General features: G+C 48.5%; 1 protein-coding gene across 1 annotated transcript in view; it reads right to left on the bottom strand.

Annotated features, from left to right (window-relative positions):
* MYO15B (myosin XVB) overlaps positions 1 to 19,302 on the bottom strand; it is a 45,873-nt gene that overhangs the window by 4,396 nt on the left and 22,175 nt on the right. The window contains exons 32-66 of the mRNA XM_074847238.1: positions 18,995 to 19,079; positions 18,229 to 18,359; positions 18,025 to 18,120; positions 15,989 to 16,224; positions 15,726 to 15,904; positions 15,508 to 15,580; positions 14,862 to 15,065; positions 14,675 to 14,754; positions 14,388 to 14,485; positions 14,125 to 14,212; positions 12,644 to 12,754; positions 12,380 to 12,474; positions 11,551 to 11,778; positions 10,978 to 11,080; positions 10,481 to 10,627; positions 9,944 to 10,133; positions 9,724 to 9,811; positions 8,972 to 9,176; positions 7,359 to 7,474; positions 6,745 to 6,804; positions 6,429 to 6,504; positions 5,809 to 5,927; positions 5,441 to 5,559; positions 4,859 to 5,000; positions 4,611 to 4,722; positions 4,128 to 4,288; positions 3,747 to 3,859; positions 3,567 to 3,630; positions 3,251 to 3,323; positions 2,793 to 2,869; positions 2,340 to 2,416; positions 1,634 to 1,764; positions 932 to 1,026; positions 577 to 654; positions 164 to 260 (exon numbers count right to left, since the gene is read on the bottom strand). Coding sequence (XP_074703339.1) covers positions 164 to 260; positions 577 to 654; positions 932 to 1,026; positions 1,634 to 1,764; positions 2,340 to 2,416; positions 2,793 to 2,869; positions 3,251 to 3,323; positions 3,567 to 3,630; positions 3,747 to 3,859; positions 4,128 to 4,288; positions 4,611 to 4,722; positions 4,859 to 5,000; positions 5,441 to 5,559; positions 5,809 to 5,927; positions 6,429 to 6,504; positions 6,745 to 6,804; positions 7,359 to 7,474; positions 8,972 to 9,176; positions 9,724 to 9,811; positions 9,944 to 10,133; positions 10,481 to 10,627; positions 10,978 to 11,080; positions 11,551 to 11,778; positions 12,380 to 12,474; positions 12,644 to 12,754; positions 14,125 to 14,212; positions 14,388 to 14,485; positions 14,675 to 14,754; positions 14,862 to 15,065; positions 15,508 to 15,580; positions 15,726 to 15,904; positions 15,989 to 16,224; positions 18,025 to 18,120; positions 18,229 to 18,359; positions 18,995 to 19,079 — 4,147 coding nt within the window. The remainder of the gene's footprint in view (positions 1 to 163; positions 261 to 576; positions 655 to 931; positions 1,027 to 1,633; positions 1,765 to 2,339; positions 2,417 to 2,792; positions 2,870 to 3,250; positions 3,324 to 3,566; positions 3,631 to 3,746; positions 3,860 to 4,127; positions 4,289 to 4,610; positions 4,723 to 4,858; positions 5,001 to 5,440; positions 5,560 to 5,808; positions 5,928 to 6,428; positions 6,505 to 6,744; positions 6,805 to 7,358; positions 7,475 to 8,971; positions 9,177 to 9,723; positions 9,812 to 9,943; positions 10,134 to 10,480; positions 10,628 to 10,977; positions 11,081 to 11,550; positions 11,779 to 12,379; positions 12,475 to 12,643; positions 12,755 to 14,124; positions 14,213 to 14,387; positions 14,486 to 14,674; positions 14,755 to 14,861; positions 15,066 to 15,507; positions 15,581 to 15,725; positions 15,905 to 15,988; positions 16,225 to 18,024; positions 18,121 to 18,228; positions 18,360 to 18,994; positions 19,080 to 19,302) is intronic.

Genomic DNA, 19,302 nt, shown 5'->3' with positions numbered 1-19,302 from the left:
CCTGAGAAGGTACAACCCTAGTACAGAGGGAAACTGCTGAGGAGGAACCTCCCCAGAGCCAGCAAGTGTGGGGGAACTATCCAAAACAGTAGCCATGGTACTCCCTGTTGGAGAAACTCCTTTAAGAAGCTAGGTGCTAGTCTCTACTTGCCAGGATTATTGCTGTCACTCCTGATGGCAAAAAGAGCAAATTCCTGTATCTCTTCCTGTTCGCCTGCTCCCATCTGCTCACAGATCTCCTGCAAGAGCTCCTTGGCCACCTGAAGCAAGGGAAGAAGCAAGTAAATACCAAGGCCAGGCAAGGCCAGAGCAGCCCCAGAGCAGTTAGACATACTGGGCCTGCTGGAGGGCAGCAGTATGGCTCTGGCCACTGCACAAAGCAAGCTGGGTGAGGCATCCCAGCGTTGTGCAGGCCCTGCAGAGGTATACTGCTACAGGGATTCCTAGGAAGTGAGTGGGAAATTGTCACAGCACTGTGGGAAGCACAGGCCAAACCCAAGGTTTTGAGAGATAAGGGAGTTCCCTGGTGTGGTTCAGAGTTCGGATCAATGAAGAAATTCAAAGCAGAAAACTCACAGTGAATGTCTTGATTCTGGTGAGGTATTCCACACCTCCAGGCATCAGTATCACTAGCCGGCGGGCACCATGACCCTTCTGCAAAGGACAGTCTTTAGGCAGCAAGACATGCATCCCATCAGCCCACAATTGTTTCTCCCTCTTCCTCCTCATCTCTGCCTTCCACTGCTTGCCCATGATACCTGTCTCTTCCCTGCCCATACCCCTGCCTACTCCATGGCACTGCACTTCCCAATGCCCTGACAGACACCTCTCTTGGAACACACCCGCCCCTGTAGCACTGCTCATGGCAGCTCCTGGCAAACCTCTGCCCTCCCTCTCTTCCCAACATCCCCACTTCTCTGCCCCTCAATACCAGCAATGCCTCTATCTCCACAGGGAAAGGAAGGTGGCGACGGCCCCCGTACATGAAATTTTTCCGCAGGTTGCTCTGACAGATCTTGGCTATATCTGCAGGAAAAGGAAAAAGCTTCATGTGCTGAGCCGAACAGAGGACTAAGCACTGTCTCCTATGCTGTTGGGTCATCCTGGCTGTATTGAATTTAACCCAGGGCTGCTGCTGGGAGAGCAAAGAGACTTGACCTCATCTTCTGCTCTGCCAGGACACATCCAAATCATGAGTGGCCAGCCCCAGACAGCGCCCAGGGCAGTAGGAGTACAAAGGAATGATAGGATGGGAGAACTAGAACCCTTTTCTCTGTCAGGATTCCACCCCAAATACCTCGCAGCTGATGACTCTGGGAGACCACAGCCTGCCTTTTCCCCAGTGTCTAGCTGTCAAACTGGGCCTAAGCCTCAGAGACACAATTCCACCTTGCCTGGGTGAAGACATAATGGGAAATGACCTCTGCAAACAGAAAGACTAGAGATACAAATCAGGCTCTTGCCTGCAGGTTCAGCTCCCCCAGTACCCCACTCATTTCTCCTGCCTAACAGGATAAGGAGATTTTCGCATTGGACCATGTCCCTGCCTGAATCCTCTCTTCTTTCCTTGACCACTGGACCTTAATAACAAGGGGGCAGACATTTATTTTACAGGACACAGAAACAGTCATACCATGGTGGGTGCTAGATGGATCACTGCTGGCTAGCTGCAGAAACTTGGTGGCATAGGGCATCAGGATGTTAGAAGGGAGGAAGTACCCAGTTAGCAAGTTTAGGAGCAACCAGCCACGCAGCACGCTCTCCCTGTGGAACAGAAAGAACTGTGAGCACCTCAGAACAAGACAATTCCTGCTCCAAGCAGCTCAAAGTGAGCCTCTGCCTTTCTGAACACCTATGGCAGGTGGCAGAAAATGAGGTGGTGGCCCTTGATCAGAGGTTTCTTATGCTGAGGGAGGGACTGATTCAGTTATTCAAACAGCAGAAAGAAAGGGAACAGTCAAGACCACTCTGCTGCCACTGCTGCCACATTGCAGGGCAGTGTGGGGTCAGGCCAGTCCCTGTTGTATCAGTTCCCCAGGGCTATGTTGAGGAAATTGGGGCTCTGAGCAGCACACTACTGGGAGCTACCAGGAATGTTTACCAGTGCCCAGCTGTATCAGCAGCCAGAGATACAAGGACAAACATCCATTGAAGTGAAAATGCCAAACCCAGTGACTGGCTAAATTTCCTGAGTGCTCAGCAAAAACCCCAGCATCTGAGCAGCTGGGGACAACACATCTTTAGGGGACAGCCTCTGCCCTGGGCCTGGTGACGTGCAGTGAAGCAGACAGTTCCCCTGCAGCTGTACATGCACAGGAGCCAACAGTGCTGGTACTCACTGGTTAGGGTTGTGGGTGACCTGTTTAATGACCTGGCAGTAGACTTCATCATGCAAATTCTCTTTCTCCTTGCACAGCTGCATTCAGAGAGAAGACAGCATCAGAGAGGAAACAAGAGCATCAGAGAGGCCCCGGCTCATTTCTGTGCCCTTCCTCTCCCAGCTCCAGAGCTCTGCCAGTCTGGCTTAAAGCTTGGGCTTTGCAGCCTCTGGTCTCTAGTGCTATCTAGGCCCAAAGAAGGAGAAGCAGGTTGTGCTCTCATCCAGTGATATCCAGGGAAACCATTTACATGCAACCCCTCACCCCCATGTTTTTTAATCAGCCTCTCTGTTTCAGCTCCCTTTCTCATGTAGGAGGTTGCATTATAGCTCTCCCTGCTTTCTCCCTTCACAAGGTCTTGGCCTTTCATTCCCATTGGTACTTCAGTACCTTGCCCAGGGGAAGGTCACAAACCTGAAGGATTTCATAGATGCAGTTAACCTCATTCTGGTTCTTGAGCTTTGATTGATCTCCCATGAACCGCATCAGAGCTGCAAAGCGAAGGTGAGCATTTAGGTCTAAGCAGAGGTGATCCTGCCATGGGGCAGGCAGTAGAATAGAAAATGTCCTGAAAGCTTTTCTGCTCCACTGGCTATTACGAGGCTTGCACTGGACATGTGTAGTTCGTGGAGCATCAGCCCAGGCAGTGTGTGTTCTTGAACACTTTGCACTTGAGGCAAAGAGCATTTTGCTGGATGCTTTCAGCATGGACACAGATGGTTATTAACTGCAGAAATGCCTTAGGAGGGGCCCTCCTCTCGCAGTTTTCATTCCCTGCTCTGGGCCCCATAATGCTTATGTGTGACCACCAAGGCCATCCCATTCACCCCCGCTCCAGCCTCTGCATTTTTGTGTCCTAGGAAGGTACTTACTCTTGAAGTTCTTTGTAGCAAGCTCATTCAGCTCACTGTCAGAGTACCGCAGCAAAGACTCCTGGATTGGGACCTGCAGGGCCAGAATACAAGGGTGAGCTGGGGAGACAGATCACACAGAGCTGTGCTGCAGGCTTCACGAAAGACATGACTGCCCAGTATCTTGCAGGCAGCACTGAAAAGTAGGGGCACCTACATGTCTCCAGAGGCTGCAGCCAAGGATCTGCCCTCTGCACTTTTGCTATGTGGGGACAAAACTAGAGGCAATGCTGGAGCTGGGATTCTGGGTGTAGCCATGGGGAGATACTGGGCTCACCTTGGTGTGCTGGACCAGGTCAGTTACAATCTTCTTTTCAGCAGGTGTCCCCTTCAGTCCCTGCCTGGACAGAGGAGAAGGAACATGCAATCCAAGAAATATCCCCAGAAATGGCTTGGTGTGAATCAGGCTCCACAGGTTCTGTGTATGCCTGTTCAGGAGGGACTACAGCCTACTCACATGGACTGAGCCTCTCGGAAGTAGGCTGTTGCGAAGTCCATCATGGTATAATGATCACCAGCAGGGACTAACATGATGCTGTTGGGTTCTGATGTCAGGCTGGGAACAGAACTCTGCAGGGACAGGCACCAAACCCACCCTCAAAAGTCAGCTGAGGAGCTGCAGTGTGTATTCTCCTCACCTGCCAGACCTGGGAAGGCCTCATCTGTGTGGGGTGCCTCCCCCTCCCACTGTGATAGTATTTGAGTGTCTCTATCTGCAAGGATTAAGCAGTCATTTTCTTCCCTCTAACCTTGGAGGTCAAACACTACCAGGGCCATGTACCCACCCTGGCAGCTCCCACAGAACCCAGCCCCTAGAAGTTCCCCAAGGACAACTCACCTCCCTGCTGGTGTTCCTGCTCTCTGGGGAAGCTTTCATGCTCTTCTGCAGCCCTCCACTTCTGTCCATGCTGGTGCTGAGGTAATCAGGGGCTGCAGCCAATTGCACCAGGCTGGTGGGGAAAATACCACAGCGGCCACCAGTGGAGCCAAACTGCCAGCCTGCAGAAACAGGGGAGAGTCAGGAATCATGGCTGTTACCAAGAGAAACAGGCAGTTAAGCATTCTACTGGCAAAGGAGAGCATCAGACTGACCAGGCTTTCCTGCAGTCTAAAATAACATCCCTTATAACTATGGCAGCTGGAACAAGGTGGGTTGTGGTCAGGATATGGCAGAGCTGAAGGCTGACTATGCCAGCCCTTAACCATCTGCTTTCCTCTGGTTTATTCAACAGCAGCATGTAGAGTTTCTGGGCACCATGGGTCCAGCAGGCTCTTGAACCCAGTCCCCACCTTTCCTGCCATTCTCCACAAACTCCCTCACCTGGCTCCACGCCTTGCATGGGCAGTAACTCAATGAGGTCACCCTTCTTGAAGCTAAGAAGGCTCTTGTCATCTGTGATGTAGCTGCGCAGAGCAACAACGTAGTTGGTATCCTGGGGAAAAAGCAATGGGGAGGTCAAATCTCATGCCCAGGATGTGAAGCACTCAGAGCACATCAACCCATGGACCCTCTCAAGTCCATGTGGGAAACCACCTTAATGCCCTACTGCACTACAGCCGCTCCCTCACCTGCCTCAGCTGCTGGATGAACAGTTCCACCATGGCCTTGATGCATGGAGCCTTCGGAGAGTGCAGGATGAGCTGCTCTGTCTTCAGAGAGAACTCCAGGGCATCACTGCCCTTCATTTCCACTGAGAGCACATCTGCAAAACTGAGAACACAGCCAGCATGCTCAGGCTCCTTCTGCCAGAGGTAGGGATGCAGATCACAGGGATGGGAGCTCATTCCAAGGACTGAGAATGGAGACAGGCCTCAGCATGTTCCAGAGAGTGGCCTTTCACCAGCGCTGGATTACAACAGTAATAGCTCATGGCTTTCACTGACTGTACCATGCTGAGGACCTCCCTTGTGATGACATGAGTGGAGCACCTAGTGCTCACTTACTCTAAGCAAAGCACAAGGTAGGAAGGAAATGGAAAGGCCAAACTCATCAGAAAGATCAGTGAGCCACAACTGGCCTAGGACAATCCTAGAGAGCACAGCACAACCAGGGACTTCTGAGCTCACCTGTTCAGTTTGCCTCCTAACACTCTGAAAGCATCCTGCAAGTGACAGTTATTAGCCTGCAGCAACCAGTGCCCTTTTGCTCACCTGTAGCTGCGAAGAATCTTCAGGTGCTCAGGATTATAGCCAGCTGCTTTCACTACCTTCAGCAGCCGCACACCCCGGTGAGAAACACCCAGGATCTGGACATCACTTCCTTTTTCACCCTGTAAGGGAAGGACAGCAGAGAGCATCAAAGGCTCCATCCCACCTGGATAGGATGCAGCAGGAGAAGAAGATGCTACCACATGTACCATGAGGTACCCTGGGCTGACAGGGTCAAACCCAGCAAGGTACAGAAGGAGCAGCAGAATGAGTGATACGTGGCCTGGCAGGGAGACAGAAGGAGATCCCAGGTGAACTAGAGCCACAGAGCTAAAGCAAGCCCACAGTCTGGTGAGATGATTAAGACTCACATGAACTGGGAAAAGGCGGGAGAAATAGTTAGCCCAATTATCCCGAGCAGCCAGTACAATCCTCTTCTTTATCCCATCCTCCTGAATGGACTGGACATCGTTGCCAACCCGGAACTCCACTAGCAGGGTTACAAAGCAGATACTTTCTCAGTAAGACAAAGATGGCCAAGCCTCCCTCTGCCCAGGGACTCATTCCCACCAGCCCCGCTCAGTGATTACAGTGCAGCAAACGACATGCAGAGGCAAAAGGATACGACATTGCTTGCACACACGAGTCTACTACTAGTTTGTCTCCCCCATGAAGTTCCTGTCAAAGAAGACAGTTGGATTTTGAAACAACTCAAAATCGCTTTCTTGGGCCTCAGTTTCCTCTCCCCACAATAAACATATCAGAACTAAGTTTTTCTGGCTTGGAGAAATTTCAGGGCCATTTTCTGACCATTTGGAGTAAACAAATATTCCTACACAGCACTACACAGTACACACAAATGCACTTTCTTGCTGCAGTGACAAACGTTTCTCCTAAGTCCTGCCTGAAAGGGCTTGGAAGCCAGTTTCTCATTTCAGGCCAAAATCTGGGATTGGCACAGGGAAGAGGGGATGATGGGGCTGTTAATTACTCAGCAGGTCTTTCATCTTGCGCTTCTCCTCCCTGGAGATCCGAAAGCAGGAATCAGAGAAGGTGTCACGCATGATCTGCAGAGGAAGGAAACAGAGGCTTCCATTAAAAAGGCCACATCTGATTGTGTTGGAGCATCCGAGGATGTTCAACAGGCTGAGTTTCAGAAAGGAGTAAACAGGGGCTTGACTGGATGGACCTGGAGAAGAGACTAACACTGCTAGGGATGCAGAAGTGAAGGCAACATATGCAATGTAATTATGGAGTGGTTTGTCCCCAGAGAGACAACAGGCCTTGAGTCACACACCAGTACATACCTGTTCACACAGCAAGTTCAGACAGTAAGGATGACTGAAATTTTCTTTGGGGTAAAACACCTGCAAGAGGAGGATAAAAACAATAGTGATGTTACAGATGTTGCAGAAATAGCTCCCCAGGGATGCTTTGTAATCCATATGCCCTACTGCCAGAGAGGAGTGAGTTCATCTCCAAGGACAGGCAGGGAAGAGACACTGTGAATGTGAACAGAAGGACCAGGAGCGAAGGACCAAAAGTAAATTGGTGAGACTATGGGATGACCCCTGGTCAGTTCAGTGCACTCTCCAATACTTGTTTTTGAACACATTTGTACTATTTTAACAGGAAAGCACCAGGTAACAACAAATTCACTTTACTTGTAGATTTCTTAGTGCTTTAGAGGAAGGAAAGGACAGGTAGAGAAACTGAGACACAAGAGTCAGTAAGGCAGAGTAGGACCCAGCTCTCCTATGAGATGATCCCCTGCGGCCAACTCCTGTGTCATGTGAGCTCCTCCCAGAACTATCTTTGTGCTCTTATATCACACTGGGTGTCTTATCACAAAGAGTGATTTTAACCAAATGCAGGACCAGTTCCCTCCCCCCATAGCCAGCCCTCAGCTAATGAACTGTACCTCTTTGCGCAGAAAGATTTTCCAGGCAGGGTTGGCATAGGAAAAGCTGACACTGGTAGTGAGCTTGTACAGCTGGGTCTTGATACCCTCATCATCTGCTACTGTTACAGCAGAGTCTGTGCGAGGAGAGAGAGCAGTGAAGATGGGCTTTGCTGACTACAGGGTCACCTTCCCACCTGCTGGATTGCTACCAAGGGAAAGGGGACAGTGCCACATGCCTGACTGAAGATTACTGTCAGGAACCCTCCTGAAGGTCAGTGATCAGCTAATGTCAATGCGTGCACAAAACAGTCATCATGTGAGTACCTGCATTTCTGATAGCTTTTGTACTTGCTGTATTAGCCACAAAGTTCAGTGCCCAGAATAGAAACACTCCAGAGATAAGGAGCACACAGCATCCCAGGCAAAATACTACCCCTGTGCTTAAGGTTGAAGATGCAAGTTTCACTTTATTTCATTATAAAAAGGCTGCTACAAATAGACTGCAAGGTTCTGGTACAAGGCACCCAGTACTTTCACTGGGTTTTCTCTCTGCAGGAGATCTATTAAAGACAGGCTCAGTTTGAAGGCAACAGTTGAAAGGCATTGCTTTATGAGGTAGGAACGTCTTCATTTAAGCACTCCCAACTTTCAAAACTTCAGAGTTCGTAGACAAGAAATATAGTAGATCCCACAGTTCAGCTGTTTCTATATCTCTATTCAAAAGCACATAGGGATTTTTCAGGCTAATCCAGTTACTTTGATTTACTTTCACAGGGCTTCTAAAGAAACATTTTTTAAAAGAGAGGGGGAGTAAAACAGGGCAATTCTTTTATACCAGGGAAGTTGCTGCAGGATGGAGTCCTTCAGTAATGTGTTTGGCTGACTGTTCCTTGCATGTTATAAAATGTGATGCTGATGAGTGTTTTAAACAGCTTGAAATACTTTAGTACATATCCAAAATAGCAGCAAAGTATAAAATGAATTATGGAAATTCAGAAGTAAAACCTAAGACTGAATAACACTTCCAAACTACTGCTGAGAAGCATTAGCTATGCCATTTTTTAGGTGGACAACATCCACACACTCTTTATGCAGCCAATGTCCCAAGGTCTCCCAGGCTCTCATTCTCCCTCTAAGAAACATTCCCTCATTCCTCAGCTTCTCTCTAAGGACCCTTCAGAGGCTCTAGAAGGTAAAACACCTGGCTTCCCATTCCTCCCTGGTCTAAAGTTCATCCATTGAATTGCAGCTTTGATAAAGTAATTACGCTTCAGGTAAACAATAAAACATATTGTGGACGGGACCTTGATAAAGCTGTAGCCCAAAGGTCCTTTCTGGTTTTAGCTGCATTTTTCAGAGAGACCCAGCCCCTCCTTCATCATTTGTGCCTGACATCCTGCACTGCACTGGGAAGAAAGGGAAGAGCTAGAGCTGGGAAGTACCATGCTGATCACTGGGCCAGACTGGAACTACGACAGTCTCTCTGATTTCACACAGCCCACTCAGACTTTGGCCAGCTGGCCGATGACAGAACGTGTGCTGTGACACTCCTAGGCCACTGGGCTGATTTCGACCCTGTCCCCTCCTCATCCCCCACTACCAAATCCTCCTTGGGTGAAGTCAGCACTCACCCTTCCCAGTGGATTCCTGCCAGCCTGGGCTCCCAGGCAGGAGAGGCGAAGGCAATGGTGGGGGAGGAGGGGGAGCAGAAGGTGGGGTACCCTCTGGGCTGAAGATGGACAGGAGAGGCAACTGCTTCTCCTTGATAGAGCTGGAAGCTGAGCCTGGCTTGGGCTTGAGAGGTGGAGGTGTCTTCTCTTGTGGCAGGGGAGTTGGCTGCAAGACAGCAAAACCATTTGACCCAGTCATTCTCTGCATTACTGTGCTCTGTCCTGACACCGCTGTTATAAATCATCCCTAGAGCAGCAGTCCAACTCTGGAAGCAAGATCTGTATGAACAGGGATATCAGGAACTTTAAATCAACACATGATCTAAACAGATGAAGATCAACCAAACCCAGGTGCAGAGAACCAAGTAATTGAGAATGAAGCCTCCAATTGGGAAGGAAAGAAAAATACATTAATGGGCCAAGACTTGGTGCCAAATATGGGGAACATGAGTTGCTTGCTTCCAGATCAGCCTTAAACATACCACAACAGGACTTGCTGCTCCAGAGCCTTTTCTTCAGGACCTCAGACTTTACAGACTGCAACCTAGTCTAGGATGGGCAGCACCATGGTATGAGCTCACAGCTATCTAGTAACCCAACAAGAAATCACCTGGCTGCTACTGCACTACCAGGTAGCTCCCAACCTGTTAGGGACTGGTTATACAGGCCCTCTCTGCTGAGCTTTTAAGGTGACTGGGGAGCAAAGAACTCACTGATTTGGGAGATGGGAGGTTCATCATTCCCAGCTTGGCCAGAGCCTCATTTTTGGGGTCATTCTTCTTCAAAAATGGCTTGGACACTCTTCTGCAAGGAAATGGGGAACACAGTTACAGGGGCTGCAGAAGGGTTGTGGCCACAGTGGAGCCATGTGGCAGTGCTGGGATATAGTCCCACTCATCTTCCTGCCCAGCTGGCTGGATCCCACGCTCTCACCTGACAGGCTCGATAGGCTGGGGCTCAGGGGCTGGCCTGCTCTGGTACATTTTGATGATGTTGCGGATCTCACGGCTGGGTTCAGGACGTGTCTTGGGGCCTGAAGGCTTCACTACAGGTGGCTCCTTCTTCACTTTTGGTGTCTGCTTTTTTGGTTTTGGCTCAAGAGGTGGCAAAGGGGAAGCAGGAGCTATTGGGGATGACAGCTTTAACCAACAGACCAGCAAAGACACAAGAGAAATCCCTTTATCTCATTTGAAGCTCCCTGTCTTTCACCCCTAGGCTGACTGGCCATGGTCTTCCATTGCCTTGCTTTGTGATCCCACTTCCCAAAGCTCAGGCCTTTCACCCTCCCCTCCCTCCCCTCCCCTCCCCTCCCCTCCCCTCCCCTCCCCTCCCCTCCCCTCCCCTCCCCTCCCCTCATGCAGACTCCCAGAAGAGCCAGATCCTTTCCTCCTCTGGCTATATCCTGGTCTGATGCTCCTGGAAAGTTCCTGCCTGTCAGCCTGCCTGGGTGTTCACTGCACAGCATCTTACCTGCCTCTGTTTTAGGGCTAGGCTTCTCTTCTTTCGTCTTCTCCTGCTCCTCTTCCTTCTCCTCCTCCTGCTTTGGCTGGGGATTTGCTGGAGGGGTCCAGGTTTTGGAAGGAGGCCTGACTTTCTTCACTCGGATATGTTGCTTTCCTGTGTAGAAAGGGGGACCTGAGCTAGTGAAACCCACAGCCAAAACCTACTACTAATGGCATAGTTCCCACCCTTGTATCAGTCAGCAGAAGCCTATGCTTTCTAGAGGCAAAGGAAGGTGTGGGAGTCACAAGCCCAAAGATTTCTAGAAAACTGGCAATACAACATCTCACAATCTGAATTGTAGCCAGCTGAGCGGGCACCCAAAATTCCTGCTACACACAGCACCAGCAGCTTCTGCTGGGATCAGCTGGGTTCCAGACAGGGAGACAAGAACACCTTGTTATGCCAAGGAGGCTGCAGAACAAAGTTTTATGATGAGTGAAATTCCCAAAGTGGTAGATACCCACCCATCTTCTGAAAATATTCTCTCTTCTGCTGGAAAGTTTCCCGAGGATAGTCATCATCATCATCATCACTGTCGGAGAACTGGTCTTCTGTGTAGTCATAAACCTGCAAGCAGTTCACGACATGGTTAGTTAGCACTAGCCAGCAGATACCTCCATAGTGCCCTTAAGTTCAGAGGTGATCTTCCCTCGTCAAGTTCTGATTTAGAACTTCTCCCCATCTTGGGAGTGTCCCAAGAGATCTGTCTCTGACCCAAGGAATCATCAACCGAGTCCAGAGAAGGAGGAATATGTTAGAGGCCCAAGACAGCTTGCTGGAAGATAAAGAACTCAGAGTGATGAATTTTCCAATGGAAAAATTTAGATCAGCCAACTCTGTAGCCAAACCTCCACAGAGCTAATTCCACCAAGGTTTGATCCTGTGTCTTAAAGACTCATCAAGCAGAGTTTGAAAGGCCTCAGTATCATAGGTAGTCACAGCTCTCTGCCAAACCACTGCCACACTGTGAGGGAAGCAGAGCAAACACAAATCATGAAATTCAAACCAAATTCGCCACCGCTGTGTGTTTTTCATACCGGTTCTTCTGCCTTAGCTGGCGGTTCTGGAGCCTTTGGTGGTGCAGCATTCTGGCTGCTGGGATGCTTCTTGGGTTTTGGGGAAGTGGCTGGGACTGGGGTTGACACTGGAGCAGGGGCTTGGGCTCGTGGTGGGCTTGAGACTCTTGGCCTTGAGTTTGCAAGAGACTGTTGCCGCTGCTGCTGTTGCTGGGAAATGCTCATGGCTTGAAGGGTCATCTGCTGGGCCTGCAGGAAGGAATTGCAATGTCTGTGAGCTCTAGGCTACACAAAACCACCAGCCACCAGTCAGGCTGTCCCATTCTTTCGCTGGTAATCACAGAACATCTACACAGTCCACTGCAAGTTTCCCACTGTTATAGACAAGGCATGCCCAGGGAGTCAGCTCTCACCTAGCCAAGTATGCAGAGCTCTCAACAACACCCCAAAGACTCAGCTACCAGTGAGGTAGCCTGGGGCCTCCATGCACTCACAAGACTTTGTACAGAAAGCAGAACATGGCCAATCTGCACCTGTAGCAAATCCCAGCTTTAAAACACATGGGAATTACAGCTGAGGCTTCTCAGGTCCTGCTCTTGTCCCTGCTACTTCACTCACCTATGGTGCCTCAGTGTCCCCGTGTACACAAAGGAGCAAAAAGGGGGTTCCCAGTTTTGCAGTCTTAAATAATGCCAACTTTATATAGCTAACACCCAGCACAGAAGCACAGAGTGTTACAGAGCAGGTCTAAGGCAAGATGGGAACATAGCTAACCTCTTCTAAGCACATATACCAGTGCATTGTTCTTCCCCAGTTCCTGGGGCCCTCCCAGCCAGTCCCTTCCACTCACCATGAGCATGGCTTGCTGGTTGATAAAGGCTTGCTGTTGTGCTGCTAACTGATTGGGATCTACAGCTGGAACCACAGGCTGGGGCATAACCATGGCTGTGGAAGACACACATGTGTGCAAAACCCACAGGCAATCATTCCCCACAGTGCCTGAGCATCAGCCCAGAGCTGAGTGTTCACTGAGACTCAAATGCAGAGGCTCCATGACGACACCCACCCTCCCATCCTCTTCCCCTGTGGAGTTACTGGAACACTGTGTTACTACCTGGCACAGGGGCAATCCCACCAGCTGCCGGCATCATAGGCATGGCTGCTGGCATCCCCATCATCGAAGGCATGGGCTGGTAAACTGGTGCTTGAGTCATTCCAGAGAAGCCTAGAAGACCATACACACAGTGCTTTTGGGGAATCGCAGATGAGAAGGCCCTGATCGGTCCCACAGAGCACATCGCATAGGCTGGGGACTTCTGGCTCTCTCCACATGCACCAACCACAGGGACATGTGATTAGTTTATCTCGTCACACACAGCAGGACACAGCAAAACTCAGGTGGAAAAAGGAAACCAAAGAGAAATATGTGACCTGCCACACTACGATAGCAATATGCAGACCCTGCTTCTGCAGTCTAGCTTAGGACACCACCATTCTTCATGACTAAACGTATAAATAACTCCTGCCTGTGTATGATTACAGAGAAGGGTTTCTCTTGAGGGATGGGCAAAAATCTCTGGGACTGCCACATCCATATCTGTCTCTGCAGCTGGTAGCAAGAGTGAATGAACAATGAGCCCTGGCCTGGGTGGCATTTTGTATCATGTGAAGGAACTGTGGGGAGCAAGGAATTCCTCTGCTCTCAGCAGTCAAGTCCCACATGAGGCCACAAAACAGAAATCCCACTGAAGGTAAAGCCAATAGAGTAAGGGCATGGAGATCAGTCTCAGCTAGGAGTGAGCCAACACACAGCACAGGTCTACTGAATCATGATGTCCTCGCCAGTGAGAACAGCTCAGGGATGCCATGGAGAAATCTTCACATTCCTCACTGATCTAAGCAGCCACATGAGTGATAGGGCTTGTCATGCCCCAGAATCTCTACAATAGCCAAAAATAGTTCCAGTCTCAGTTATGATCTGAACAGGACATTCCCCGCCTTTCTGACACAGCTGGGTGTGTTCCTATGCAGGCAGATTTCTCAGTGTCACTAATATATTGGTGTTTGACTCCACCCTACTGAAAATGCCTGAGTCTTAGCTCCACAGAAAGGAGGAAAAGAAACCAAACACACAAACCAGAGCCTCTGTAGGGTTCAGACTTACTAACCCAAGGAATAGCTAGAGATGATGGGAAAGTCTGTAAGGAAGCAATAAGAAAGATTAAAACCCTTCCCTGAGAAAGGCAGCAATTATTTTGTGAAAGCACAAGGTGAATAGAAGCTGAATACAGGACTTATGAGCATTGGCCTAGGGAAGAGATGGCCTGGGTCAGAAGCAAGGTACCTGTTACCTTGACCTCAAGACCAACTCGAGAGAGAAATTAAAAGCAGAACAAGCTTCCCCAAAGCATCTGTCTCCCAGCACCCAGGGGCGAGGAGCGCAACTTCTGATGACCTACGCTAAAGACCAATGCTCTTCATGAATCAGCTGACCCATGCAATTATTAGCATTTAAGGGACTCCCTGACTTGCGCTCACTGAAGCTTATTATGTAACCCCACAGGTGTTCCCAGCTGCCCCCATCCCCTTACAGACCTGTAGAAGGAAAGATTCCTCTCTGTGTGGGTCCAATCTTCCCACCTCCTTTCATGCGTCCATTCAGAAATTCCCTGTTCTCCATATCCTGCATCAAGAAACAACAGTTATGTCAGCTCAGATAGATTCCACAGAGGCAGAGCCATCCAAAGGCATATCTGAGCTGAGCAGAGGCAGAGTGAATAGGCAGAGGCATGCTTGAGAGAGTCACAGGGAGAGGACAGCTACAGAGAGAAAGTAAGAAGGAACATAAAGGGGCTTACTGATACTCTGGAGCCTTGATGCAGCACAGTGCTGAAGAGATCATCCACATAGTGATCCAAGCCTACAGGCGTCCTCAGGTCATCTCTGAATCTTGGATCTAAGAGCAGAGAGAAGTATGGAGACAAGGCAAGGCAGGTAAGGAGCATTAGACAGTCATGTTTTGGAGTGGAGCCCTTCCTTGCCCTACATCGAGGAGAATCACCTGTCTCCCCCTCTGCTTTGATTCACTGCCTGGGGCCCATGTGGCCCTTCCCAGTGCCATCCACAGTCATGGGCAAGGGCTTACCTGGATGGAGATCATTGAATTCTGGAGGCAGGCTAGGTGGTGGGAAGGTAGGGGCCCGGATTTCTGGAGCAGGAGGGATCCTGTTGAAGAGGAAAATGAGATGAGGACAGTACAGAGTGCTGAGAGAAAGACAAGCCACTGGGCGACAGGGCCACGAGTGGTGGGGCAGGAGTATTAGGTGACTTACGAATCCAGGTCAGAGTATTGGAGGAAGCTTCTGTCCCTTTCAGGAGTGATGGGGTACTCAGCTGACTGAGAGGGGCTGCTGAAGTTGCTGGCCTCCTCCATTTCTCCGATGAGGTCCAGCACAAAGTCACAGCCTAGCAGGTCCTGCCACGTGTTGCCAGTAAACATGGAGATAGACCACCCTCGAGACTTCTTATCACAGCCCCTGGTAACAGGGAAAGGAAGGAGAGAAAAGGTGTCCAGATAGACAGAGAAAATGGAGAGAAAGAAAACCAATGCATTCGGTTTCTTCTTGCCTTGTCTATCCTAGCTTAAGTCCTTAAGATTCAGGGTGCGAATCAAAAATTAAGTGCCCAGGGTCAGGAAAAAAAAACCCTAGAATCACTCAAGATTTGTTCTTTTTTATATCATCTTTTCTCTGAATCTGCTCTGACAGATCACACCAGTGACTCCTCTGTTCCTGAAGAGGCCTGCAGTTTATGCACACAGATGGAAGGGCAAAGGAGAGAGCACAAGCTGGGGTGGGGAAGGAGTGGTTATTCCACATCTGACCATATAAATTCTAGCCTGCAGCCCCAACCAGTCTGAACCCTAAAACTAGTGACAGCCTCTTTCACACCCCCAGATCTCCCATCCTCTGGCAGTACCTTGCACTCAGGAGCCAGCCTGCATACTGCTCCCCAGTCATCCAGGACTCCACCTCAGCTGAGAACTTCTCCTCTAGCACAGAAAAGAAAGTCAGTACACACAGCCTCCCCAAGAGAACCCAAAGCAACACCTAAATTCTGCAGGACACAGAGCCCAGCTGAAAAATCTTACACACTAGAAGACTAGAAGATAGCAGAAGGGCAGAAGCACGAGTTACCATTAAAGGTATGAACATCCAGCACCATCTTCCCTCTCCTCTGGTTTGCTGTCCACTCCAGTTGAGTGGGAGGATAGGCCCGAGAGAATGTAGAGTCTACCTCTGTGTACTGTGCTGCTGTCAGGATCTTGCGCTGGCAAACAGCATTGTAGCCCTCCATGCCATGATCTGACACAAATCTAGGAAAAGGCAACTGCATTTAGCACACTGCTCATTTCTCTTAACCTTAATGAAGGTGTAGCTAGGTCTTTTCTCCTCCTTACTTCAGCAACGGCTTCTCCAGTGCTGGTGAAGGCGCAAAGCAGCTCAGCAAAGTTGCCATCAGGACCCAAGCTCGCTGGCTGTGCTCCATGTCTGGGTTTTTCCATGTCTGGGCAACCACCTGACTGAAGATTTCATTGCGCAGAGCCACATTATTCAAACCTCTCCCAGCAATGTAGTTGCCCAGAAGTACCTCCTGCCAGCCATGGAGATTCTTGTCACCAATGAACCGCAAAATCTAGAAGCATCCAGAGGGGGGGGAAAAAAAAAAAGAGAGCGCTCTAGATGTAACCCTCTGTTCCAAACTGTGTTTTAAGATGACAACCTGGGTTGTAGGCACCAGGGGGTGTGTGAGCCTAAGAAGAGTAGCCAACACTCAGATCGGGATCTATTCTCAGGTTTTGTGTACCACCTAATTTCTGGGGAATTGGGAAGGCTGGGTTCATAGAGATTGGATCCTGACTAAAAGTCGGGACGACTTCAGTCTCTTCTTAGTTATGCTTCTGACTCAGAATTTGTTCTTGGGCAAAATATTTCCCTTCTTTGGGCAGAGCTCAGATACACAAGCAAGTTACCATAGGCTATTTGTTACTGTGTCTGAGCCCACAGGCTGCGTAGCTGTAAAAATATGTAGAAGAAATTGATACTTAGCTGATCTTTGTGAAAAGCTCAGAGCACCAGACATGAGGAAACGCTGTCTAACAACTGAATGTTGAAGACTTCGGTGTAGTTAATATTATACCAAGTAGTATGAGATGTGGTGTCTCAACCAACTCACTTAGCAATGATTCAGCTTCTTGGCTATGCATATCAACATCTTGGATGCTTTTGTAGTTTGTATTTCTCACCCTTTGGTACAGAAAAATTTTTTTCAGCCCCTACACTTCAATATGTCATAAGATTGAAATTTTTCTAAAATGTACTATGGACAGCTTTGGAAAGAACATTTATGAGTGATGGCCTATTTTTTTTTCCTCAGAGAACAACACTTCTTAAAATGGTTAATGGACTAAGCGTGTCAGAGATTCACCAAGAAAAACAGGAGATAGTGGTTGTTTAGTTCTCATGGAATTCTTTGTAGCAAATCCCTATGTAGCAAATCTTTGGCCTTTGCCAGAGAAATAATTTGGTCTGGTTTTTGATTAGCAATGGAGAAATATTATCATTGATCTTCAGGAAAAATAATATTAGTCTGCTTAAGCACAATCCTATTCACAAGATTATATTGAATCTTATGCTCTTCTATAGTTGGGATCATTAGGACAAAACAACTGATTTTTGGTATTACCTTTCCTAAGAGGCTTATTTTAATTACACGTAATTCTCAAAAGAATTGCCAGATTTACTTAGAAATTATCTGAAGTTTCATTCTATTTTCAGAGAGTTAATATTACCATTTTTAAGAAGAAATGTATGTTTCACATCCACAGAGATGAAATAACACCATCCCCCTCACACAAACACTACAGAATTAGGGTGTGGTTCCAGGTGTAGTTTTCTTGATGACAAAGTCCCTGCCTTTTTCCAGCCTTTATACCACAGTTCACTGTCCCCTGTTGTGTACTGACGCAACTGTGTGCCTGACATACAATCAATATATTTACTATAAACCACATCATGGAAAAGATCTGGGTTAAATTAAACTTTTTTATGACTGACAGATAAGAGTAACTGCTTGAGAAGACAGATCTCCCTTATACTGTCATTGCTACTGAATCTGGAATATTGGGAAACTAGGCCTAGCAGACTAATTCCTATATGTCCTGCCAAATTTGGAGGCTACACCACCAGGCAATTCACTTTGATCCCATTGGTCTATGGCTGGTCTATGCCTCACCAAGAACGCAGCAACCCTAAGGGACTGCACATGATCTCGGCCAGACTGCTCCAGTGCCCAGAAGGAGCAATTTATTCTGCTGTCCTAACACACCGTGTATTGTAAGAACAGTAGCCACCACCAGCATCTTGTTGTATAAAGGCATGGTCTTATGCCCACCTGTTCTTTAATAAGGCTCTTGTCAAGAAAAACATCTCTTACCAGTTTGTTGATCTCAAGCGCGCTTCCCTGGTATTCAGCTTCCAGATGGGTTAAGGGATGCTGCAGAGGCTGACCAGGGGGTGGGAAATCTGTCTTCTACAAAGAAACGAAAGGACAGAAACATAGTGTTTGTTCCTGGTGTTACTAGAACTAGTGTGTCTCCCCAGTGGGGAAGCAATAAAGAGATACAAAAAGAGTTCCCACCTGGAAGTGTGACTTAATGAAGGAGGAGAAAGGATAGCTGTTGATGGTAGGTGGGAGGGAAAGGTCATCTTTGACCTTGACTTCTGGAGGCAATGCCTCAGTTATCTGATTGGCCTGTGCTCGGTATTGACCTGCAAGAGAAAGAGGTCTTGTGTTGTAGAGTTGGAAAGGCAGCCAGAACACATCCGACTTACAGTGCAACACATGGCTAATATGCATCTAACCTTGCCTGAGCACCTGTACCAGCTCCCTGGCTCCAGGGACACCCAGTCTGCCCCTGCTGCCCTAAACAGGCACATCCTCACCTCCCTGAGACCACAAGACCTCACTTCAGGAGGGAGCTTTTACACTTCTGATCTTTCAGACTCTTATCGCTGGGTAACACCCAGGAGGCAGTCAGCACCTGGAGTTTCAATTCTGTTATGCAGAGTTTACAAGGCAGGAAACACGGAGCCTATGCAGAGATACTGCTGACACATGTTCACTCAATAAGTAAATGAGAGGTCTTCAAGATGAGGCACTGGATGAGGGATTTATCATTGATAATAGAGGAGCAAACATTTTCCTAAACAAATAGATTTCTCAATGCAGCACAGCTTCTGCACATTCCTGTATCTCCAAACCAATGTGTCCCCTGATGCTCTCCTCCTTCTCCCTGTTTACATTCCGTCAGCTTTCATTTTCAGCAGTTTCAGGGCAGTTTGTCTCTTGAGCTCCTCTAAGTGACATTGCTCACAAGACTAGCTGATAGTCCCTAGAGGGGTACACCATGAAGTAGGAAGTATTTGGGAATCCAGCACAGTCTGCTCTAATTCACAAGCCTGTTCTGCCTGATTGTATCTTTTCCTGTACTATACAGAAGGCCCAAGACACAGCTGTCATTTTGTTAGATGCTAAACCAACCTAAAGAGGCAAATCCTGCTTCAACCTATTTCAACTTAAATGTATACATTGTAAAAAGAGTTACAGAAAAAACTGAAAACAACTTCAAGCTCAAGGTCAGGTCAACAACTTGAGAAATTATTTCAGTTAATGGTAATTTGGTGATTTGAAAATAAACCAAAAAACTTTCCA

Source organism: Strix aluco, chromosome 21 (genome assembly GCF_031877795.1).
Source record: "Strix aluco isolate bStrAlu1 chromosome 21, bStrAlu1.hap1, whole genome shotgun sequence".
In the NCBI taxonomy this organism is placed as follows: Eukaryota; Metazoa; Chordata; class Aves; order Strigiformes; family Strigidae; genus Strix; species Strix aluco.
The sequence above is the reverse complement of the archived record's forward strand: the minus strand, read 5'-3'. Positions and strand labels throughout refer to the sequence as shown.